The 19,564-nt window shown below is 42.1% G+C and overlaps 1 protein-coding gene across 1 annotated transcript in view; it reads left to right on the top strand.

Annotated features, from left to right (window-relative positions):
* Positions 1-19,564, top strand: part of fat3b (FAT atypical cadherin 3b) — a gene marked incomplete at both ends in the record, with an annotated part of 116,406 nt that overhangs the window by 20,533 nt on the left and 76,309 nt on the right. The window contains 5 exons of the mRNA XM_084074202.1: positions 8,598-8,659; positions 11,590-11,907; positions 14,268-14,493; positions 15,071-15,142; positions 16,169-16,305. Coding sequence (XP_083930328.1) covers positions 8,598-8,659; positions 11,590-11,907; positions 14,268-14,493; positions 15,071-15,142; positions 16,169-16,305 — 815 coding nt within the window. The remainder of the gene's footprint in view (positions 1-8,597; positions 8,660-11,589; positions 11,908-14,267; positions 14,494-15,070; positions 15,143-16,168; positions 16,306-19,564) is intronic.

The raw sequence follows: 19,564 nt of genomic DNA, 5'->3' as shown, positions 1-19,564 counted from the left end.
TAGCCTGCGTAGCTAGCTCAAGGTCACACACTCACGTGTGTGTGTGTGTGTGTGTGTGTGTGTGTGTGTGTGTGTGTGTGTGTGTGTGTGTGTGTGTGTGTGTGTGTGTGTATGCATGCGTGCGTATGTGTGTGTGTGTGTGTGTGTGTATTTTACTGCAGTCTAGCTATTTGCTGGTGGCTGCACAGACATTTTAAGCAGGCGCAATAATCCCGTCTCGGTCTCACAGAGACGCAACGCTTCACTGCACTGAAACAATCGCTCACGCCACAGACGCTTGTTCTGTTTAATTGTCCTACATACAAATTTGCACCACTTGAAATATACAATGAGCAGAGATCAATGTTACATAGATTGTATATCTGTACATGTTTTTTTATGCAGTATATACACAGTAAACTTAACTCTGAGAGTGTACCAATCTTACATGGTACCATATAATATGGACCCTTTTCAAAATGCCCATTTTAACAGGTAAACAGCTGAAGGGAATAACGCTAACAATGTATGACAGGTCACAATCATTCAAATGTAGTGTTTATTCATACACCTGTACACTCCCATTGACTAAAGTGCATTCCATCAAACCTTTGGCTTCAGTTTGCCTTCCGGTGCCTGACCTTTCCTTCTTTGTACAGTAGCTTTGCAAAAAGGTCTAATATCCTAGAGTTTTACAAAACTGTGTCACACAGTTTTGTGTCAATAATACAGGGCGTATTGGGAAGGGGTGTTTGCAGACCTGGAATACAGGCAAATCTATGGCCCAGACAGTTTCACGACCCTGCTGACGTTACAGGGACACGGAGTATGCATTTTGTTTGACATTTTAGAAATTTTAAAATTGCTATTTGAAAACCCATTCCATCCATCATAACTTGCCAACTCAGACATCACACTTGTCGCTGTGCGAGACGACAAGTGTTGCACAGTACGGGCACTCACTCGCCTAGTAGCTCGCTTGGGTGTACCTCACAGACCTCAAAGCCTCACTGTTGGTACACCTACCTTGTTTTAGATTATTAGATTTATATTTCAATTCATGAAACCATCTCAATGTAACATTTACACGTAAGACTAACCACTCAGTCAACCTCTATAGACAGGGTTATTAATGTTTAAATATGGTCATTTCTGGTGTGGGTCATGAAACTACCTGGGCCGTGAAACTGTCTGAATGCTCGAGGTCTCCAGACGCTTTAGGGCTAATTGACCAATTATGTCTTGTGGTTACAGAGGCTTTCCCTTAAGCTAAAGGTCACAGGTTTGAACACTGCAGTTGCAAAACAATTGCTGGAAATGTATCCTTGAACAAGAAGCCCTGAATCCCTATCCTGTTCACTTATTGTAAGAAAGTAGTCCTATGCATGTTTATTGTCTGTTACACATGGAAAATAAAAAGAAAGTGTATAAAAAAAAGAAAGTAGTCCTATTACATAATTGAGAAAACTCCGTCTTCCTGTCTGTCTGCCTGTCAGACGGCATACATTTTTCCTCCTAGTGTTGACTTTGACAATAGTCACTAGTTAGCCAGTAGCATTTCATAGAAACATCAGGTTATTATAGTATCACGATAAACTCGACTGTGTCCGTCCGATGTGGTAAGATCAACTCAAGCCTCCAAGCAAGCTGAAGATGATGGGCAATGTTGATGATAATTGGAAATCATTTAAGACATAGCTAGTGTTAGATAAAAGTCTAGAATTTTTGCCCCCGCAAAAAAAAGGGACAGCACTGTTGTGGCATATGGTATGTTGTGAGTTTGTTCAAAGCTTTAGTGTTTTTGGTGCCTGTATCTCAAACATTATTGAAGTGTTTCATGTTCTGTTGTAGGCTCTGGTCGATAAAACCAGACAAAATCAACCGTGTGGTTACATTTTCTAATCTCTATGGTTAAGAAAATAATGTTGAAGGTTAATTAGGAATTGGTTGAGTTTAGGGGTTATGTTGAGGGTTAGGGGGAGGGATCAAGTGAACAGGGAATAGTGCACAGGAGCAGATCAGAGAGAGAGAGAGAGAGAGAGGCTGTCTGTGATCTCCAATGCAGGCTGCTGGCATTTCTCACACTAGTCAAGCATCATGGTCTGGTTTAGATCAAAGCTGGTATTGACAGTCTGCCTGACAGTGTGTCCTCACTGTCCTGATACCGAGTTAACAATGACCCACAGCTATACAGGTCCAAAAGACTGTGTGCCAAATGTCACAGTGTCTGCCAGGACTGCAGGCAATACTTTTCAACTAACAACTAATACTGTATTAGTGTGTGTACGTATGAGCACGCAGATGGATGCAGTCATGGACAGACAACTCTCTTTTCTCAACTCTCTCTCACTCACACACACACACACACACACACACACACACACACACACACACACACACACACACACACACACACACACACACACACACACACACACACACACACACACACACACACACACACACACACACACGCAGAGTGACACAACCCACTGCTTCTGTTGGCCAGTCTTTGAAACCTGTGTCTGCTTAATAGTGTGGTGTGCGGTCAAGTTGCCAGCTGTGGTGGTGTTCACCCAGATCTGATCAGATTAAGCCGGGATCAGGCCAGTGACTCCCTTCCAGGGGATCTATAGTACAAAGAGACTAACCAGTGACAATTCTCCTCACTTTTACAGTATATAGTGTTATTTATTTAATAAGGCTAATATTGTAAAACAGAGTCCTCCGTGTTCTGGGAGGGATATGTGGCCATGCAGGAATATCCTACAATTAATCATTTTCAAAAGCTTTAAAAGCAGTGCTTAACCCATTTAGACCTGGAACACCAATACGTAACTATACGTAACCTTTCAATCCGGGAACCCCTTTTGGTGTAGTTGTTGCTGTATACAGTATATAGCAACATTAAGTTTTGTATGGCTAATATCATAAAACAGAGTCCTCTGTGTTCTGGGGGGGGGGGGGGGGCCTACAGGAATATCCTACAATACATCATTTCCAAAAGCTTTTATAGCAGTGCTTAAGCTAAAACTGCATCCGACCCAACCCGCTTCAAATAAATTCCAACTACCCGAACTGCATGAAATATAATCAGACTGCTGTATCAGTTATATGAAAAAATATGTGTGCAATTTTAAATTTAATATAGGTAACCCAAAAGCAATCAAACAAAAGTTCAAAACACTTTGAGTTGAACTACAGCAGATTGATAGCGGTATAAGTTACATTGACGCAAACTTTCCGCGTTTATAAATCTACCCTGAACATCTGAAATAATGTGCTTGTGCTTTACCACAACACAACTCACTCTGAGTCTGGTTAAACATTATGTCAAACATTAACATTGGCATCTGGTTGGCAAAGGGGTAAAGTTGCTGCCCACCACCATGGAGATTGGGGTTCGAATCCTCCACGGTTGATCGCAGCGAAACTGTGCACACACACTCCTTGGATGCCAATTCAGAACCTCTGCCCCAAATGTTTCACATGGGCCTGTTATAGCGCCACCAGGAGGCCGCTTTTTCCAAAACACATGTTTTGACAGTACTCCTACAGATTTTGTCCAAACATCACGCAAATCGGTACACAGTATCTGTATAGTCATTAAACAAAACTTGTATTTCAGATTTTTCATATTCCATCCTGATTGGCTAAAATTGGTTTCCAAAGTTTGCAGGAGTGCTCCGTTTTGAACAAAATGCCTAAAATCATGATCACAGCATGCAATTTCCCTGAAATTCTGCACGCACATTCCCACTATGCCGAGGAAGAAATGCCAAAAAAAAAATCACATCAGCCTCATGGTGGCGCTATAACAGGCCGATTCGTGTTTTTACCTATAACTGCACCAATCTGCATAAAACTTTGCATACACTCCCTAGAGGCCAAGGAAAAACCTTTGCCCTGCATTTTCCATATCTGCCTTTTATAGTGCCACCAAGAGGCCGATTTATGTAAAACACATTTTCTTTTTATATTACTCCTTCACATTTTATCCAAAATTCACGCAAATCGGTACACATGATCTCTACAGTAATGTGATCAAGACGAATCTGTTTGATTTTTCATATTCCATCCTGATTGGCTAAGATTAACATCTAAAGTTTGCAATAGTGGCTTGTTTTGAACAAAATGGCGCAAATCATGAACGGAGCGTCTGATTGCTTTCCACAACACTTTCACACTATGTTGAGGAACAAATGCCACCCTTTTAATATTGGCCTGGTATGGCGCCACCAGCAGGTCAAATTTAGCAAAAACACATTTTTAGAACAAAATGCCTCAAATCATGAATGCAGTGTCCGATTGCCGTGCACGGCCTAGGAAGAAATGGCACCCCTTTCACATTGGCCTATTATAGCGCCACCAGGATGCCAAAATAACCGACCTTTTTTTACAACATTTTTATCCCACGATTTTGTAACCCTATTTTTTACACCCAGTGCCAATTGTCTATGTAATCCTGGGCACTACCTTCCCCTCTGCCAACCTAGGGAGGCCAGGGCCGAGCTCATGCCTCCTTCAATGCATGAGAGCCAACTGACCTTCTTATCACCTGACAGGGGAGAGGTTCCCTGGTTGGACGTAGCGCGTGGAAGGAACACGTTATTCCAACCAGTTCCTTTCCCCTCCATCAGGCGCCCCGGCTGGCCAGGGGGAGGCAGTATAGTGACCAGGATTACTGCATGTTTTTGTGAGGGTACCTACCCTAGGAGACACGGGGAGAACATGCAAACTCCACACAGAAAGGCCCTTTCGCCAACCCCACCTTGGGTATGGGCACTGATGACGCGGAAGAGAGAACACGCCCCCAGCGCCCACAGCGTCCCCTGCGGGAATCGAACCCAGGACCTTCTAGCAAAATAACCTACCTGACCTGGCGGAGACCTGTGCTCCGAGGAGCACTTTTTCTAGTTTTCCCTGGGGTAGTGTGGGGCAGTCAATCTCTAAGGGTGTGGATAAGAGTAAGGGCAATTGCCTAAGGGGGCTTTAATGATCATGCACAGTTCTTTAGGTTGCTGTGTAGAAAAAGAATGCCATCCACTGAGTCCTACTGTACATTCCTGAATAACAAATCCAGCACAGGATATGTGACCTTATCCTCTCTTCTGCACATATAGTAGCTCTGCGGTCCTTGTGAGACACTGTTTGCTAGCCCAAATAGGATTTGTGATATTACAGCATCTATCGATATGCTTCATTAGCGTATAAAGCGCAATACATAAATACTCCTTCCAACGTCAGGGTTCGGACAGGCTTTCTGAACTATAGTTTGGAGAGGGTTCCGAGGAAAAGTTCAGAGACCGGCCATCTGAATTTCGGAATAACGTCAATTTGTAGTTATATCTAACTAGTTACCTCCCTTTCCGATGAAAGATTGGGACGTCGGAAGGAGTGTGTATTACACTTTAGTCCCACTCTTCCACAGCTATAATGACGTAGCCTGGCTCCAGCCCCTGAATCGCTAGCCACGCTTGGGGTCTGGTGACGCTGTCGAAGGCGGGGTTTTCTCGGTTGAAAATCTAACCGGCCGAATGGGGATGGGGATGATCCAGTATGAACCAATCGCCAAAGAGTCCCATTTTGGCCACGCCCCCATCTCAGAAAACGGCTGCACTGAGAGGGCTTTCAGACTGAATGATGGAGTGAAACGAAATGAAAATTGTGTCAGGCTAATCATGAACAAAAATTTGAAGACAGCTTTTGCATGCAGTGGAGCCTTTAACAGGGTTGTTTTCATTATCTATAATTACCCAATTTTTTTCCCAGACGCCAGACTTGATATTAGATGTTGTATTTTCGATAACGTCACTCCACTTTTCCACTACTCCTCAGGGCCCATTTTAACGACTGCTAAATGTAAGTGGATATGATTTCAAGCAGAGAGTTCTTGCCTTGGGAGGGCACGTGTGCCTTGTGGGAATAGACTACATCAATTTAAAAAAGCTTGAATTAGGGCCCTCTTGTATTGGCCTTTCTTATTCTTTTTTATTCTTCTAATCATAAAATGTGCCTTCCCATGCATGAAAATGAACAAAACGTTGTACATATGTCCTGTCCTATGCCAACTTCCTCGACTGGAATTGTGGGCTAATAGTGGTGGCACTACAGCAACTGTCAAACTGTTATTTTAAAAAAAATCATGTGATATCATTTTGCAACATTCACCAAAATATCGGCCAAGAGAGCGATTCTTGAGCTGACAGGAATTATTAAATCCATCACTCTGTTTTCCTCAAAAACTGTAAAATAATAAAACCTGCATCCCTATGTTATTTCCTCCCAAATGTTTTGCTCAATTATCACCAAACTTTCTACACTGCATCTCCAGACTAACCTTAAACGATCCAGCCAGAAGTAATTATGAAAAATTCGGCCCACAGGGCATAACAGTGCTTTACTGTACACAATACGGTAAACAGCTACTGGAAAATCTTGCTAAATGTTCATGAAAATAAATTACTATTTATTTTTTCATGTCATGGAAGATGGGTATTTTATATATATATATTTTTATTGCGTTTATAAAATAAGCATGGCCATTTATACCCGTGGTCCATCCGTGGTATATTCATTTCCTGAGAAGGAAGGGAAGTCCGCAAACTGTTTCTTAGCTCCCAGTAGAACATTTGTTAAATAAGCTTGACAACGTTTTGACCCATGCAGGTCTTCATCAGGTCTAATAATCTCTGACCACACCCGTACTCGCAAATTGAATTGTAGGATATTTTTTCATCCATTACATATAAACTGTCAGGTACTGTACTGTACTACTACTAAAAGTCCCAATATCTGCCCCTAGGGGCAGTGTTGCTCTTTACACCCAACTGGACCAAAGTGGTTTTAACAGCAATGGCACCATCTGTGCTCATTAGCTAATAATAAATGGATATTTTTTTCATTAGCAGCTCAGAATCAACTTATTTTATTTTTATTGAATGAGGCACTAGAACAGGGGTGTCAGTCTAATTGTAGGCCGTAGGCCAGGTTTGTTAGAATGCAAATTTGTGAGTGTTAGATTACTTTGTGTCGGTGCGTACGTGTGTGCTCCCAATGCTGAAAGGCACAAATGCTATATTATTCATCTTTCAGTCTCACTTTCTGCCTGCTGTATCCAAACATCCAAAGGTCTTTCAGTGGAATCATGCCCTCTGTGATGGAGTGTGTGTGCTTGGTGCTGTTAATATGGTTATAATCAGAGGCCTGATGGTCTAGAGGTTTGGTACTTTGATACCACTATTGATTTTAACGTATTGGCCAGTTAGGGCTCAGGGACACCTCGACATATTACCAGGGCTGGGCATCAAACCTGGGACCTTCAGCTTCCCAGGTGGGCTCTCTACCCATTCAGCCACGTATGGCCGCCCTAATTGTTGCTGTGTTTGTAGAAGAAACGTTCTTAATATAAGTACACTTTAAGATGAAGATTAAATCTTATAACATGCATGTTTCGTGAATGATATTGAATGTGTAGACATTGCTGCTCCCCGCTTCTTCTGCAGTGACGCTTTTTGTACAGTAGCGGTTAAAGGTGATTTTCTCAGTTTAAAATAAGTGAGTGTTTGTTCAGTTACAGGAGTCTCCATGACTCTCCAGCTCTTGATTAAACGGAAAATGCATTTTCAGGTTGGGATACCAATTTTATCCAATCAGGATGGAGAAGTCAGGATACAGATTAAACAACTGAAATGGGAAGTGATTACACAAAGAAATGAGCAGATAAAATTGGAACTGGAACACTATAAAAATTAAGCTGATAAATGGGTACTCTTTCCTGATTGGCTGGAATTTTGTCACCTACTTGAAAATGTATTTTGTTTATGAAGGGGCTGGAGACACAGGGAGATCCCTGCCTGTTACTTAATAAACACTCTATAGCAATGACTATCAGAATATAGTGCTTTAACCTTTTAACACAAAACCTTTCCTTTTAACCCCCAAAAATACCCTATACCTTTAATCACTGTATCAAACTTTGAAACTCAGGTGATAGTTTGGTTCAAATGAAATCTATCATTTTGCAGAATTACCTCAATCAAGGTGGCCTTAGAAAAAGGCAGGCAGCCTTCAAAGGGCTGTGGGATCGATATGCACAATTGTGCACGCCATCCAAACATGCATACCTAAATTCACCAGTAAGTGGCGGTGTGCAATTTGAATTAATAAGTGCGCAAAAGTCAGCAAAAGTCTGGTACAGTGTACTATTAACTACTGTCTGTACTCAGTACAAACCTCAGTGTGTAAAAACCATGTTGCAGCCTTACATGTTAATATTAAGTGTAATACGCAGGCATTGTCCTTTTTCAGGCTTTTGCCACATAATGCTTCTGCGTCAGCTCCAGTCAAAGATGCATCAGCACCACAATAGGCTAATTGCCCACGGCGGCAGGGCGGGCAGGCTGATGGACAGACTGACTAAGCCCTGCTGCTAGCAGGGCATATATAGTACCTTTATTGAAAGGATAGCCCCTTGAGATGTTTCATCTCATTTTAGAGAGGGTCTTTATGACAGAAATACAGAGAAATACAATGGACAATACAATACAACAGCATGCAAATGGTAGTAACCAGCTTTTATTATTTGTCTTCAATGTTGTATGCTGCTTTCTTTACAGGGCTGATCACAACGACGGCAAGAAAACTGGATAGAGAACAGCAGGCAGAGCACTTCTTAGAGGTAAAAAAGTCTGTTGCGTCGTTTACACATTTCACACTGTTGTTATTATTATTTATCTGGTCTCGCCACCTGTCACAGCCCAGAGTGAACACAAAGAATATAGAGGACATCCCTGTCATGCCCTCAAGGCTCTACAAATCATGATGAATGGCCATAGTTTTGGGCTTGGGTTTGAAGGGAGCCCAGAAGGTTTTAGGGGGATTTTCTTAAATGTAATAATTTATCATCAGTTATCTCCCCCACTCAGGACAGGAGGCAGGGATGAGAAGAGTTGGTGTGTGTGCTCTGTTTGATAAGCCCAGACACAGGCACTGGGCACACAGATAGCTCTGTGATTACCATTTTGTTTGTATCTTCTGCTCTGCATGCAGATGAACCTGGATAATAATAAGAGATTCGTGACTTTTTGGGGGGGAAACTTTTAACTTCCCCCGCACTCCCTTTTGCTAGATATTGAATTCTGTTGAAGTTAGGAGCCCCGTACTACGCCCTTCTGTGATACAGAACAATATAGCTCCCTGGGTTCGGGTTATCTACTCAATATTCCAGCTGTGTGCTTGCATTTGTATTACCAATTGACTTGTCTGGCACTTGAAACTATTGCTCCTTGTTCCGAGGCGCAAAGTCAAGACAACAACAAAAAATTGCCAGGCTTATCATAGTACATTATAAAAATATTGCCTTTTAGTTTAACTCATTGAGTGTCAAAATGGACCCATAGGGGTGCTTTGTAGAAGTAGCGGAAGACGCTTGAGTAGAGCCAGAAAGACAGAAGGGACAGATGAACCTTTCTTAACACTATTGTGCATAAATATGCACGTTAAAGCCGTTCCAAAACAGGGATTCGAAAATATCCATATTGCCGCAGTGTCTGCAGCCAGCAAGTTAAGTGAATTAACAGTCTAAGATGGATGTGATTTAAACAGCGGTGTCAACATACATATAAACACACACACACACACGCACACGCACACACACGCACACACGCACACACACACGCGCACACACGCACAAACAGTGCAGTGCCCACGGCTTCTGTTCGCCAGTCTGTGAAGCCTGTCTCTGCATAGTCTGGTGAGCAGTAAGGCTGCCAGCTGTGGTGGCGTTCACCCTGCTCTGGGATGTGATTGATCCTCGATCAAGCCAGAGCCACACTGCCTCCATCGGATCGATAGTACAAAGAGAATCCTGGGAGAGCTCAGCAGCTCCACATGGCTGCCACACATGAGTACTCATGTGTGGGTTTGTGTGTTTCTGTTTCTTGGTTGAATTGAGGTCAGGGGTTTAACCCATTCAATCCGGGAACACATCTGTGTCATTTTAAGATTTCTTTTGGCTATTCAAAAATAGCAGATATTCAAGCTCGTAGCGCGGCACTGAGAGCTTGTAGATCTGCTATATTTTTTTTTATCTTGAAAATGTGTGCAAATCTTTGAATATGGGGGTCCGTGGCCAAATACATATCGTGGCCAAATACATAATCTAAAAATGTTTTCTAAATCCTAACAGGATAACAGTATGTTGATATATCAGTGGTGCTCCAACTTTTTCATGTCAAGGACCCCCAAAATGATGTGTTTTGGCCGCCGACCCCAATCTCAAAATATTTTGCTCCAGGGACCCCCCACTTTCTCCAGAAGCAAATATTGGAGTTAAAAATGTTCGCTTAAAAATATATTAGATATAATAATAATATAGAAGATATAATATAAAAGATTTGCAAAAGGTTTCATGATTTAAAAAAAAATGCAGATGCAAAAAATGCAGCTCATATCGCGGGACTCGTGCCGCTTTATGAGCTTGTATATCTGCTATTTTTGAATAGCCAAAGAAATGTTATAATGACACAGATGCTTTCCCGGTCTTAATGGATTAAGTGACCTGAGATGCAGTTCCTTCTATTTTGAGCACAAGTATTATAGGCTTTACTACTGTGTTTCTGTGATGTTTGAATGTTTTGGCTGAATGTTTTGGCTGTCATGATCATGACATTTTACTTGATGATGAATTGTCATACAAATAATTGTGACGACTTAATTGTGGTTTTGAACATATCAACAAACAAAAAAACTTTTAGGCTTTGTAATCAAAATATATGGCCAAAACAGGTCATGGTTGTGAGCTTGTAGATCTGCTATTTCCAAAATGTTTGATAATATTTGAAAATGTATGAACATTTGTCAACAGATGAATGTATACATATTAACGGAAACGATTGATTCTGACAATTATGCAAAATAATTGGGATTATCTCAAATAATTGGGATTAGGCGATTATATAATAATTGTGACAGGCCTATTTTGTAATACGAGCGAGACCACCTGGCTTGAGAGAGAGAAAAAGATAATCTAGGCTCGGCTGCAGATGTTTACAAAATGTAATCTTTATATAAAGATTGCAATCTCTAACAGATCCGTTCCTGCATCTATAGCAGCTGCTGATAGTAACAGACTTGTCCTCAATTTACCGTTGACTATATTGCTTTGGGCATACCAGACAAAGGGTTCATATAGCTGCTCCTAAACTGTCTTCTTCTGAGGCAGAATAGACCACGCTCCAACTGATGCTCACAATGGCTTTTTATTTTTTACCCAAGAGAGACAGTTTAGGAGCAGTTATGGTGTAAAACGTTTGCGCCTTCTGCGAATATCTAGGAGTTGTCAGGTTTGTAATCTTTCAGAAACTCTTCACAGACGAAGAAAGAGCTCCTTTCTGTTTATACGTAAACCTGCCTGTTTTTCTGTCTCTTTGTCTGTCTGTGTGGTAGCTGGTAGCTACACATGCTTACAAACTGTGTGTGTGTGTGTGTGTGTGTGTGTGTGTGTGTGTGTGTGTGTGTGTGTGTGTGTGTGTGTGTGTGTGTGTGTGTGTGTGCGCGCGTGCGTGCGTGCGTGTGCGCGCGCGTGCATACATGCGTGTGTATTTGCAGGTGACAGTGATCGATGGACCCGTAACCACGCGGCAGTCCACTGTCTGGGTCATAGTTCACATAGACGACGAGAACGACAACCCCCCCATCTTCCCGGAGACCACCTACCGTGTCAGTGTACCCGAGCGAGACCGCAACGCCAAGCGCGGTGACCCCGTCTACCGCGTGTTCGCATATGACCGTGACCTGGGGGCCAATGGAAACATCACCTATAGCATCGTCGATGGCAATGAGGAGGAGAGGTTTACCATCGACCCCAGGACGGCCATGGTGTCGTCTAGGAAGATGGTGACTGTAGGAATTGTTGATGTCCTCACTGTGAGTTTCACTTCCTGGTTGCATGATTTAAATGTATGTCACATGAATTAGGGGTGTGCCGATACACTAATTTCACGAAACGATACGATACGATATTTGGCTCACAACTTCGATACGATTTCGATACGATACGATACGCACTTTTTTTATTATGAAAATATATGGAGGAGAAAAAAAGAAAATGCAAACAAATAATTCTGTTTTTGCATTATTCAGACATGCAAACTTGTAGCTTTTCAGCTACAATAGCCGTTTTGAATCCAAATAGTATGACACCTGACCCGAAAAAAAAACATGTTGTCACTCTTTTCACTTCGCTTCACTTTTTTTTTTTTTCAAAAACGATTTTTCTTTTTTTTCAAAACGATACATATCGTCGCGAAAACGTATCGCGATATATCGCGGGACGATATATCGGCACACCCCTAACATGAATTAATGAAAATGTTTTATGAATCAATCAATCAATCTATCTCACAGTTAATACTACCAATATTAGACATTGTTTATCAAAATACCACGGAAACAAATCCTGTCAATGTCATTTACAACAGTATTTGCAGATTTATCTTGAGGTGTCCTTATAGAACCCACCATTGTGTTATGTATGAATCGCTTTACTGGTTAACACCCAAATCTAGAAGACACTCTCACTGGCTGCTAAATGCATACACTTTAACTATCCTCACTATCTAAAACAATATTTACATTTACTTTTAAAGAAAGAAAGATACAACCTAAGGCATACAGAGAACCCTTACTTCATTATCCCCACCAAAATCAGTAAAGAAGTTGGTCGACGTGCTTTTAAATATAAAGCCCCAGCCGATTGGAACAATTTTCCCAATTCCCTTAGATCTATTAACTCCTTTAATATCTTTAAATCATCTGTCCTTACTCATCTTCAAATAACCTGCTCCTGCTTCTAAATGCCTCTGCTTGTTTCTGACTTTTATAATCAGTCCTGTGAATTATAGGGAATACACTGCAATTTAATTTCCAAGGTGCATGTTTGTATTCTGTGTATTCGTATGGATATGTCAATGCATGTTACGGCATGTACATGTATGTAACGGTCTAAGTTTCAGGAGAGCTTTTGTTTTGTTTTGTCAGGACTCACAGCTCTAATGCAGAGCCGTGAGTCCTGTGACATGAACTTTATCCTATTGGATTTATACGTAGCTATGTATCACTAATCCAATGTTGCTGGCCGCCACAAAAATGTATAAAATTAACGTCAAAACAAGTTCAGGGGGAAACGATCACTTTGTATTCTACATATAATCCCGGTACGTTTCATTTTTGTTGGTAATGCCTTGTTTTTTAAATTAAATAAAAGGCTTTGCTCTTAACCCGTTGCTGATAAAGAGACATCTAGCAAACCACTCGGCAGTGGAAAACATTTCCAGAAAGACATATGACTGTGTAACTTTATTTGGACTTTAGTTAACCTTGTAATGTCGGTCTGTAATGAGATGGTGAGACGGCTTCATTCACTGCATTGAAGTACTGCTGACATCAGTTCAGTTGCACCACATAATGCAGTATGATACCCTTGCTCTGTCCAATGCTTATGTGCACTGCGATATTAATTTGTATAAACCAGACAAACAGACAGGGAAATGAAAAATACTAGACGCCTACTCGGGGACCGTACAAGTCTGTAATAATGTAAATCGGGAAAGATGCCAGTTGGGAATGGATGCCCCATCCAGGTAATGCAATACCCCTTGTACCTGTTGTCAGTTTGAGGTCATCCGCCCGAGTTATGCCCGGGACAGCCAAACACACACACACACACACACACACACACACACACACACACACACACACACACACACACACACACACACACACACACACACACACACACACACACATTGTGATTTATTTTAATAGATAGACCGGACTATTTGGGAACGATGCAAGTTGGGAATGCATAGCCCACCCGGTTATGCAATACCCGTTTAACCCTTTTATGCCTGAATATGGAGATCTCTGTCTGTCCTTGTCCCTTTTGTGGCCATATATGGAACTTGAACTTCTTTCAAACTATCTTTGAACCTTCTTTGAAGTTGCTCAAACGTTTGTTTTATAGTGTTGCTCTGTCTTCTGTTGCATAAGCAAAAGTCTTTTTTGTGTTTATATCAATTATTCTGTCAAGATTGGTCAACACTCAAATACAATACAAATACAAACAATTCAAAACATGTCCTGAATAACATCAGAAAACCCGGAAAACAACAATTTGTGCTGTAATAAACCATTATGGATGCACACCCACAACGGCTTAACAGATCTCGATGAAGTTAAACAGTAAGGAGCTGTTTTGTAACATTTTGTCATCTGTTTCCTCCCAGATTAAGGCAGAGGATGGCGGAGAGCCTCCACTGTGGTCCACCGTCAGGCTTCACGTCGAGTGGATCCGCAAGCCCATGCCCTCGTCACTGCCTCTACTGTTTGCGCAGAGGTACTACAACTTCTCCGTATCAGAGACGGCCACCGTAGCTCAGCCCGTGGGCGTGGTCTCCATACGGCAGTCCAGCCGTGTGTCCAGTCCAACCACTGTGTGGTTTGACATAATCGGTGAGCGCATTGCATCGTAGGCTATGTGGTTAAACACAGCTAAATCTTTACAGACTTATAGGCATCAATTTTTACACTCCCGGAATTGAATTAACACTCAGGATTTTGCTGTCTAGTAAGAAAAGAAACGACCTAGGCGAAACAGATATCTGATCATGACAAGATGTCTGACTTGTTCATTTTTTATTACCCCACACCCAATATTAACCTCTCTCATTATTTCTTCTCGCTATCTTCTTTCCCTTTCTTATGTTATTTTCTCTTTCAATTCTTCTCTCTCTCTCTCTCTCTCTCTCTCTCTCTCTCTCTCTCTCTCTCTCTCTCCCCCCCCCCCCCATTTTTTCAACTGTCCTCCTTTTCTGCCCCCCGTCTGTCTCTCATTCTCTCTGTCTGTCTGTGTGTCTGTCACTGTCTTTCCCCCGTCTTTCTCCTTCCCTCCTTCTCTGTACCTCCCTATGTCCCCCTCTCCCTCGCCCCCTGTCTTTCTCATTCTCTCTCTCCCTTTCCTTCCTCTCTCTTTCCTTCTCTCCCTCTTTCCTCCCTCCACCTCTTTCCCTCCCTCTCCCTCTCTATGAAGGGGGAAGACTTGCTAGAGACACGTTCTACATTCCTCAAAATGCATGTGGCAGGAACTGTTCCCTCGACACAGGTGTGGGGAAGCTAACTTTCTTTTTAAAAGTTGCCTTTAAATTGCCAGTTCCCCCATTTGTCAAATCCGTTTCGACAGAAATAGACATCCCCGTTGTTTGTTTCCACTCTGTTAGACACAAGCAGCCCTCCCGCCCCTCGCATAAGTGACAGTGGGGCGTCAAAATACCGCTCTTTATTTAACAGCCAAATAAACAGAGTCATTCTTTTTTAGTTTTGCTTAATGCTGTCCAATAAAATGTCCTCTCAGTCCTAAATTAACTGACCTTCTCTCCTGACAGAGAGAGGGGAAAAAGTCTAAATCCCTTTGCTTTACTCACTCACTACGGTTGAGTGGTCCTGTGAAAAATGCCCAATCAGTATTCATACGCTGAGGAAAACTCCGGTGCCCTGGATATCTCCTCTGAGAGAAGCTGGAATGAGACGAAGGATGGCGCTGAATGCCCAAACACTTCTATCAATGCTCTCCCTCGCACTAATCAAACATTAAGGCCCCTTGACTTTAAACTTGCCCTGTGGCAAATGGCCCTGCACCCCGTTTTTTTGATCCCAGAGATGGGTTGTGTTTTGCAGTGATAAGACAGATGTTTATGTGGCTGTTAACAGCTCTCAGGCTGGCAAGTGGCTTTTGGGTGCTAGATTGCATTGCATCTCTCAGTTCATTTCATTTCACGGGCCCTCCAGACACCGGCACCTGGCCAAAACAATTACACAGTAATAACTTAAACCGCCTGAGAGTATAGCACTCTGAGTGAATACTAAGTGATTGAAACTCCGGGGATCTGTGTGTGTATGCATGTGTTCGTGTGTGGCCATCTCTTTGTTTGTGTTTGCGTACGTGGCTGTGCACGACACGTGTGTTTCTGCGTGTGTGTGTGTGTGTGTGTGTGTGTGTGTTTCTGCGTGTGTGTGTGTGTGTGTGTGTGTGTGTGTGTGTGTGTGTGTGTGTGTGTGTGTGTGTGTGTGTGTGTATGTGTGTGTGTGTGTGTGCGTGCGTGTCTGTCTGTGTGTGTCTGTGTGACACTAGGGAGCTTCGACATGCAATTTGACCTTCAGATGGGGATGGGGACTATAGTGGTGGCGAGACCATTGGATGCAGAGGTACAGGCTTTTTATAACATGACCATACAGGTGACAGACGGATCCAGCTTCGCCACAGCACAGGTACGCACTCTATCCTTCTGTTCCCCTTGTGACAAAGGCACAGGTACAGTACGCACACTTTTGATTGGCTGCTTTTGATTGCACAGACAGCCCACAGACACCCATCAATTACTGCAGTGTTTCATTCACTAATTAAGAGGGAATATGTTTTGTATGTCTGAGTAGTCCTTAAGTTGATGAGCATTATGTTGCAGCTGTTGCATGGATCTGTTGGGAAATACCACACTTTGATTGGGTTGATTGTTTTAGGGCTGTTGCGCCATCTCCTATACCATCTCTCCATCTCTGTTTGTCTGCTTCTATGTCTCTCTGTGTCTCTCTCTTTCTCTCTCTCTCTCTCTCTCTCTCTCTCTCTCTCTCTCGCTTTAATGCTTTAGCATCTCCAATAACATCTCTCTATATCTCTGTCTCTGTTTGTCAGTTTGTCTGCTTCTCTTGCTCTCGTTCTTGTTCTCTCTGTCTCTCTCTGTCTGTCTGTCTCTCTGTCTGTCTATTTATCCACCTTCGTGTATTTGACATTCTGCTCCTCTCAGTTATTCTCACATTCTCTTGTGCTTTCATGACTTTCTTGTTGCTGTCAGACGTGAAACATGCTCCTGCTGTCTTGGTTGGGTTTTTGTTTTAAAAGGAAACCTAATCTCACCAGGCATAACCTGGATAAAGAAATAATATGTACATGAAAGCACCAGGTGTAGCTGGGGTTATCTGTCCATGCTAGAGGAGTTGAGCAAAATTTCATCCACGTCCATATTACTTACAGCTGATTTTCAGGATCTCATCAAAATATGTAGTTTTCAACTGTTGTCTTTTCCCACAGCTACTAATTTAAAAGTAGACCTGGAAAGCACTTTCTAATATATATATTTTTCTGACTACAGCAGAACAGGCAGGCTGCTCCGATTTTTTTATGTTCATGTTTAGTCCTGCACCAGCAACCTATACTATAGGTGGATTTTAGCCTTGGATCGAGACGATCATAGATGTATTATCGAGTGTGACTTTTACTTTTGTATCTATGATACTCTGGGGCTTTACCCCCCAATTGTCACTGGACATCCATGCGGAAAGCCCATACTTCTCCGTACATGTACAAAAAAACATATAAAGTGCTGACCCTGTAGCCCCGGATGTTAACTCGGCATTCGGAACCTGTGTGCAGTGTGCACTGTATTACCCCTTATATTTCAATAGATATGTGTTTTAATCCCGTCTCTGTTGGATTCTGTTGGAAGTTCCGTATATTCCTCAATGGGCGGTAGTGACAGGGCGCATCCGGTGAAAGCCGGTATTACACTCAATGTAAACAGGAAGTAAACGAGGGGGGGAAAATGGCGCTCAGGCACATGACGGGATTAAAACACATAATCGAAAAATACGGACTAATACATTGCACATGACTCCGAATGCCGACTTAACATTTGGGGCAACCGGGTAAGCATCTTATATTTTGTACATGTGTACATGTTCGGAGAAATACGGGATTTACTGGTGAAAGTCCAAGACGCTCTGAGGGGTGCAGGCCAAGACAATCGTAGATATACAAATTTCAAAATATATAAGACGGGCGCCCGGCCCGCTAGCCGCGCACAGGGCTCTAGCGAGGGCGCGCTTATTTTGAGGTACCAAAATCGTGGGATAAAAATTTCCCAAAAAAAACGTTTAAAAAAAAATGTGATAAAAAAAAATATATATACATGGGGGACCCCCTGGGGGTCCGCGGACCCCCTGGGAGTGTTGGGAACCCCGCGGACCCCCGTGAAACATTGCGGACCCCTTCGGCTGGGTTTTTTTTTTCCATGAAGGTGGTTGCTTGTTTCTGGCGCACATCTGGCAACACTGACCTGTCTGCTTTTCTTTTCCCAACGTGGCAACCCAGATGTCGAGTCGTGTGTTGTTGTTGTGGGGAGATTACAAAAGCGGCTGCGTGGTGTTGTTTGTCTTTGGGATGTACATGGCACGTGAATGACGGACATATTACCGTGAGTGTGGTGTGATAGAGACATGACTAAAGTGAAAGCAACGGCGTGGGTTGAAGCGAAGTGGTCGCGTGTGTTGTTGTTGTTGGGAGATTTCAATAGCGGCGGTTGCTCGTGCGCGCATCCAGGCGGTATCAAGAAGACTCACCTCAAAACCAACTCACCTCAGAGGTAGGAATACTCACCCCGGAAGACTCACCTCAGAGGTAGGAATACTCACCCCCAAGATTTTCGGGGGGTAGGAACACTCACCCCATGACCTGAGAAAACTCACCTCGGAAGACTCACCTCAGAGGTAGGAATACTCACCCCAATGTTTAAAAAAAGGTAGATCTACCGGCTTGTGAGCTTTCCATTTTCACAGAATGCTTTCATAATGTGAGCTTTCCATTTTCACAGAATGCTTTCATAATGATGTTTAATCCATATCTGGATTAATCCATATCTGGATTAAATTCTTTCTTTGAAGGTATAGAATTAATAAAGTGCTTTAAATAGTGCTTTAAATACAAGGTAGATTTCATCAGAAAAGGTAAAAAGGTAGATCTACCGGCTTGTGAGCTTTCCATTTTCACAGAATGCTTTCATAATGTGAGCTTTCCATTTTCACAGAATGAATGAAAGGTAGATTTCATCAGAAAAGTGAACAAGGAATGCAAATAGCAAATAGCATGGTCATTTGCTATGTGTCTCCAGCTCCACACCTTGCCCCATCCACCTATTAGATATCAAACAATGAATCATTAAGTGGAATGGGATATTAGTGTTAAGTGGTCAACCCCCCTCCTCCCCTTCACTCCTGTGCCCCCATCAAACAAACAAACAAACAAACAAAGGTAGGAACCCAGAGAAATGAACATTCCAATGTCAATGTATGTTGTTAAATTACATTTAGCTAATTAAAGTGCTTTAAATACAAGGTAGATTTCATCAGAAAAGTGAACATTCCAATGTGTATAATGCAAACAAATACTTACTTAACAAAGAAAAATGAAGAAAAAACTCCAGTGAAGGTAAAACACAGGTATAATGTTTTGTTTTCTGTGTGAACACATTTGTGAGAAAAGCTTTTGGTAAGCATTATTGAACTTTAGTTACTTTAGTTACTATTAGATATACATTTCACTATTGTAAGCATTATTGAACTTTAGTTACTATTAGATATACATTTCACTATAGTAAGCATTATTGAACTTTAGTTACTATTAGATATACATTTCACTATTGTAAAACATGCATTAAACACTTTCCCCTATTTTTACCTAGGATATTTAGTTACCTAC

Source organism: Gymnoscopelus microlampas (genome assembly GCF_963454915.1).
Source record: "Gymnoscopelus microlampas genome assembly, chromosome: 12".
Taxonomy (NCBI): Eukaryota; Metazoa; Chordata; class Actinopteri; order Myctophiformes; family Myctophidae; genus Gymnoscopelus; species Gymnoscopelus microlampas.
Note: the sequence above shows the minus strand (reverse complement) of the source record. Positions and strands in the feature narration are given on the sequence as shown.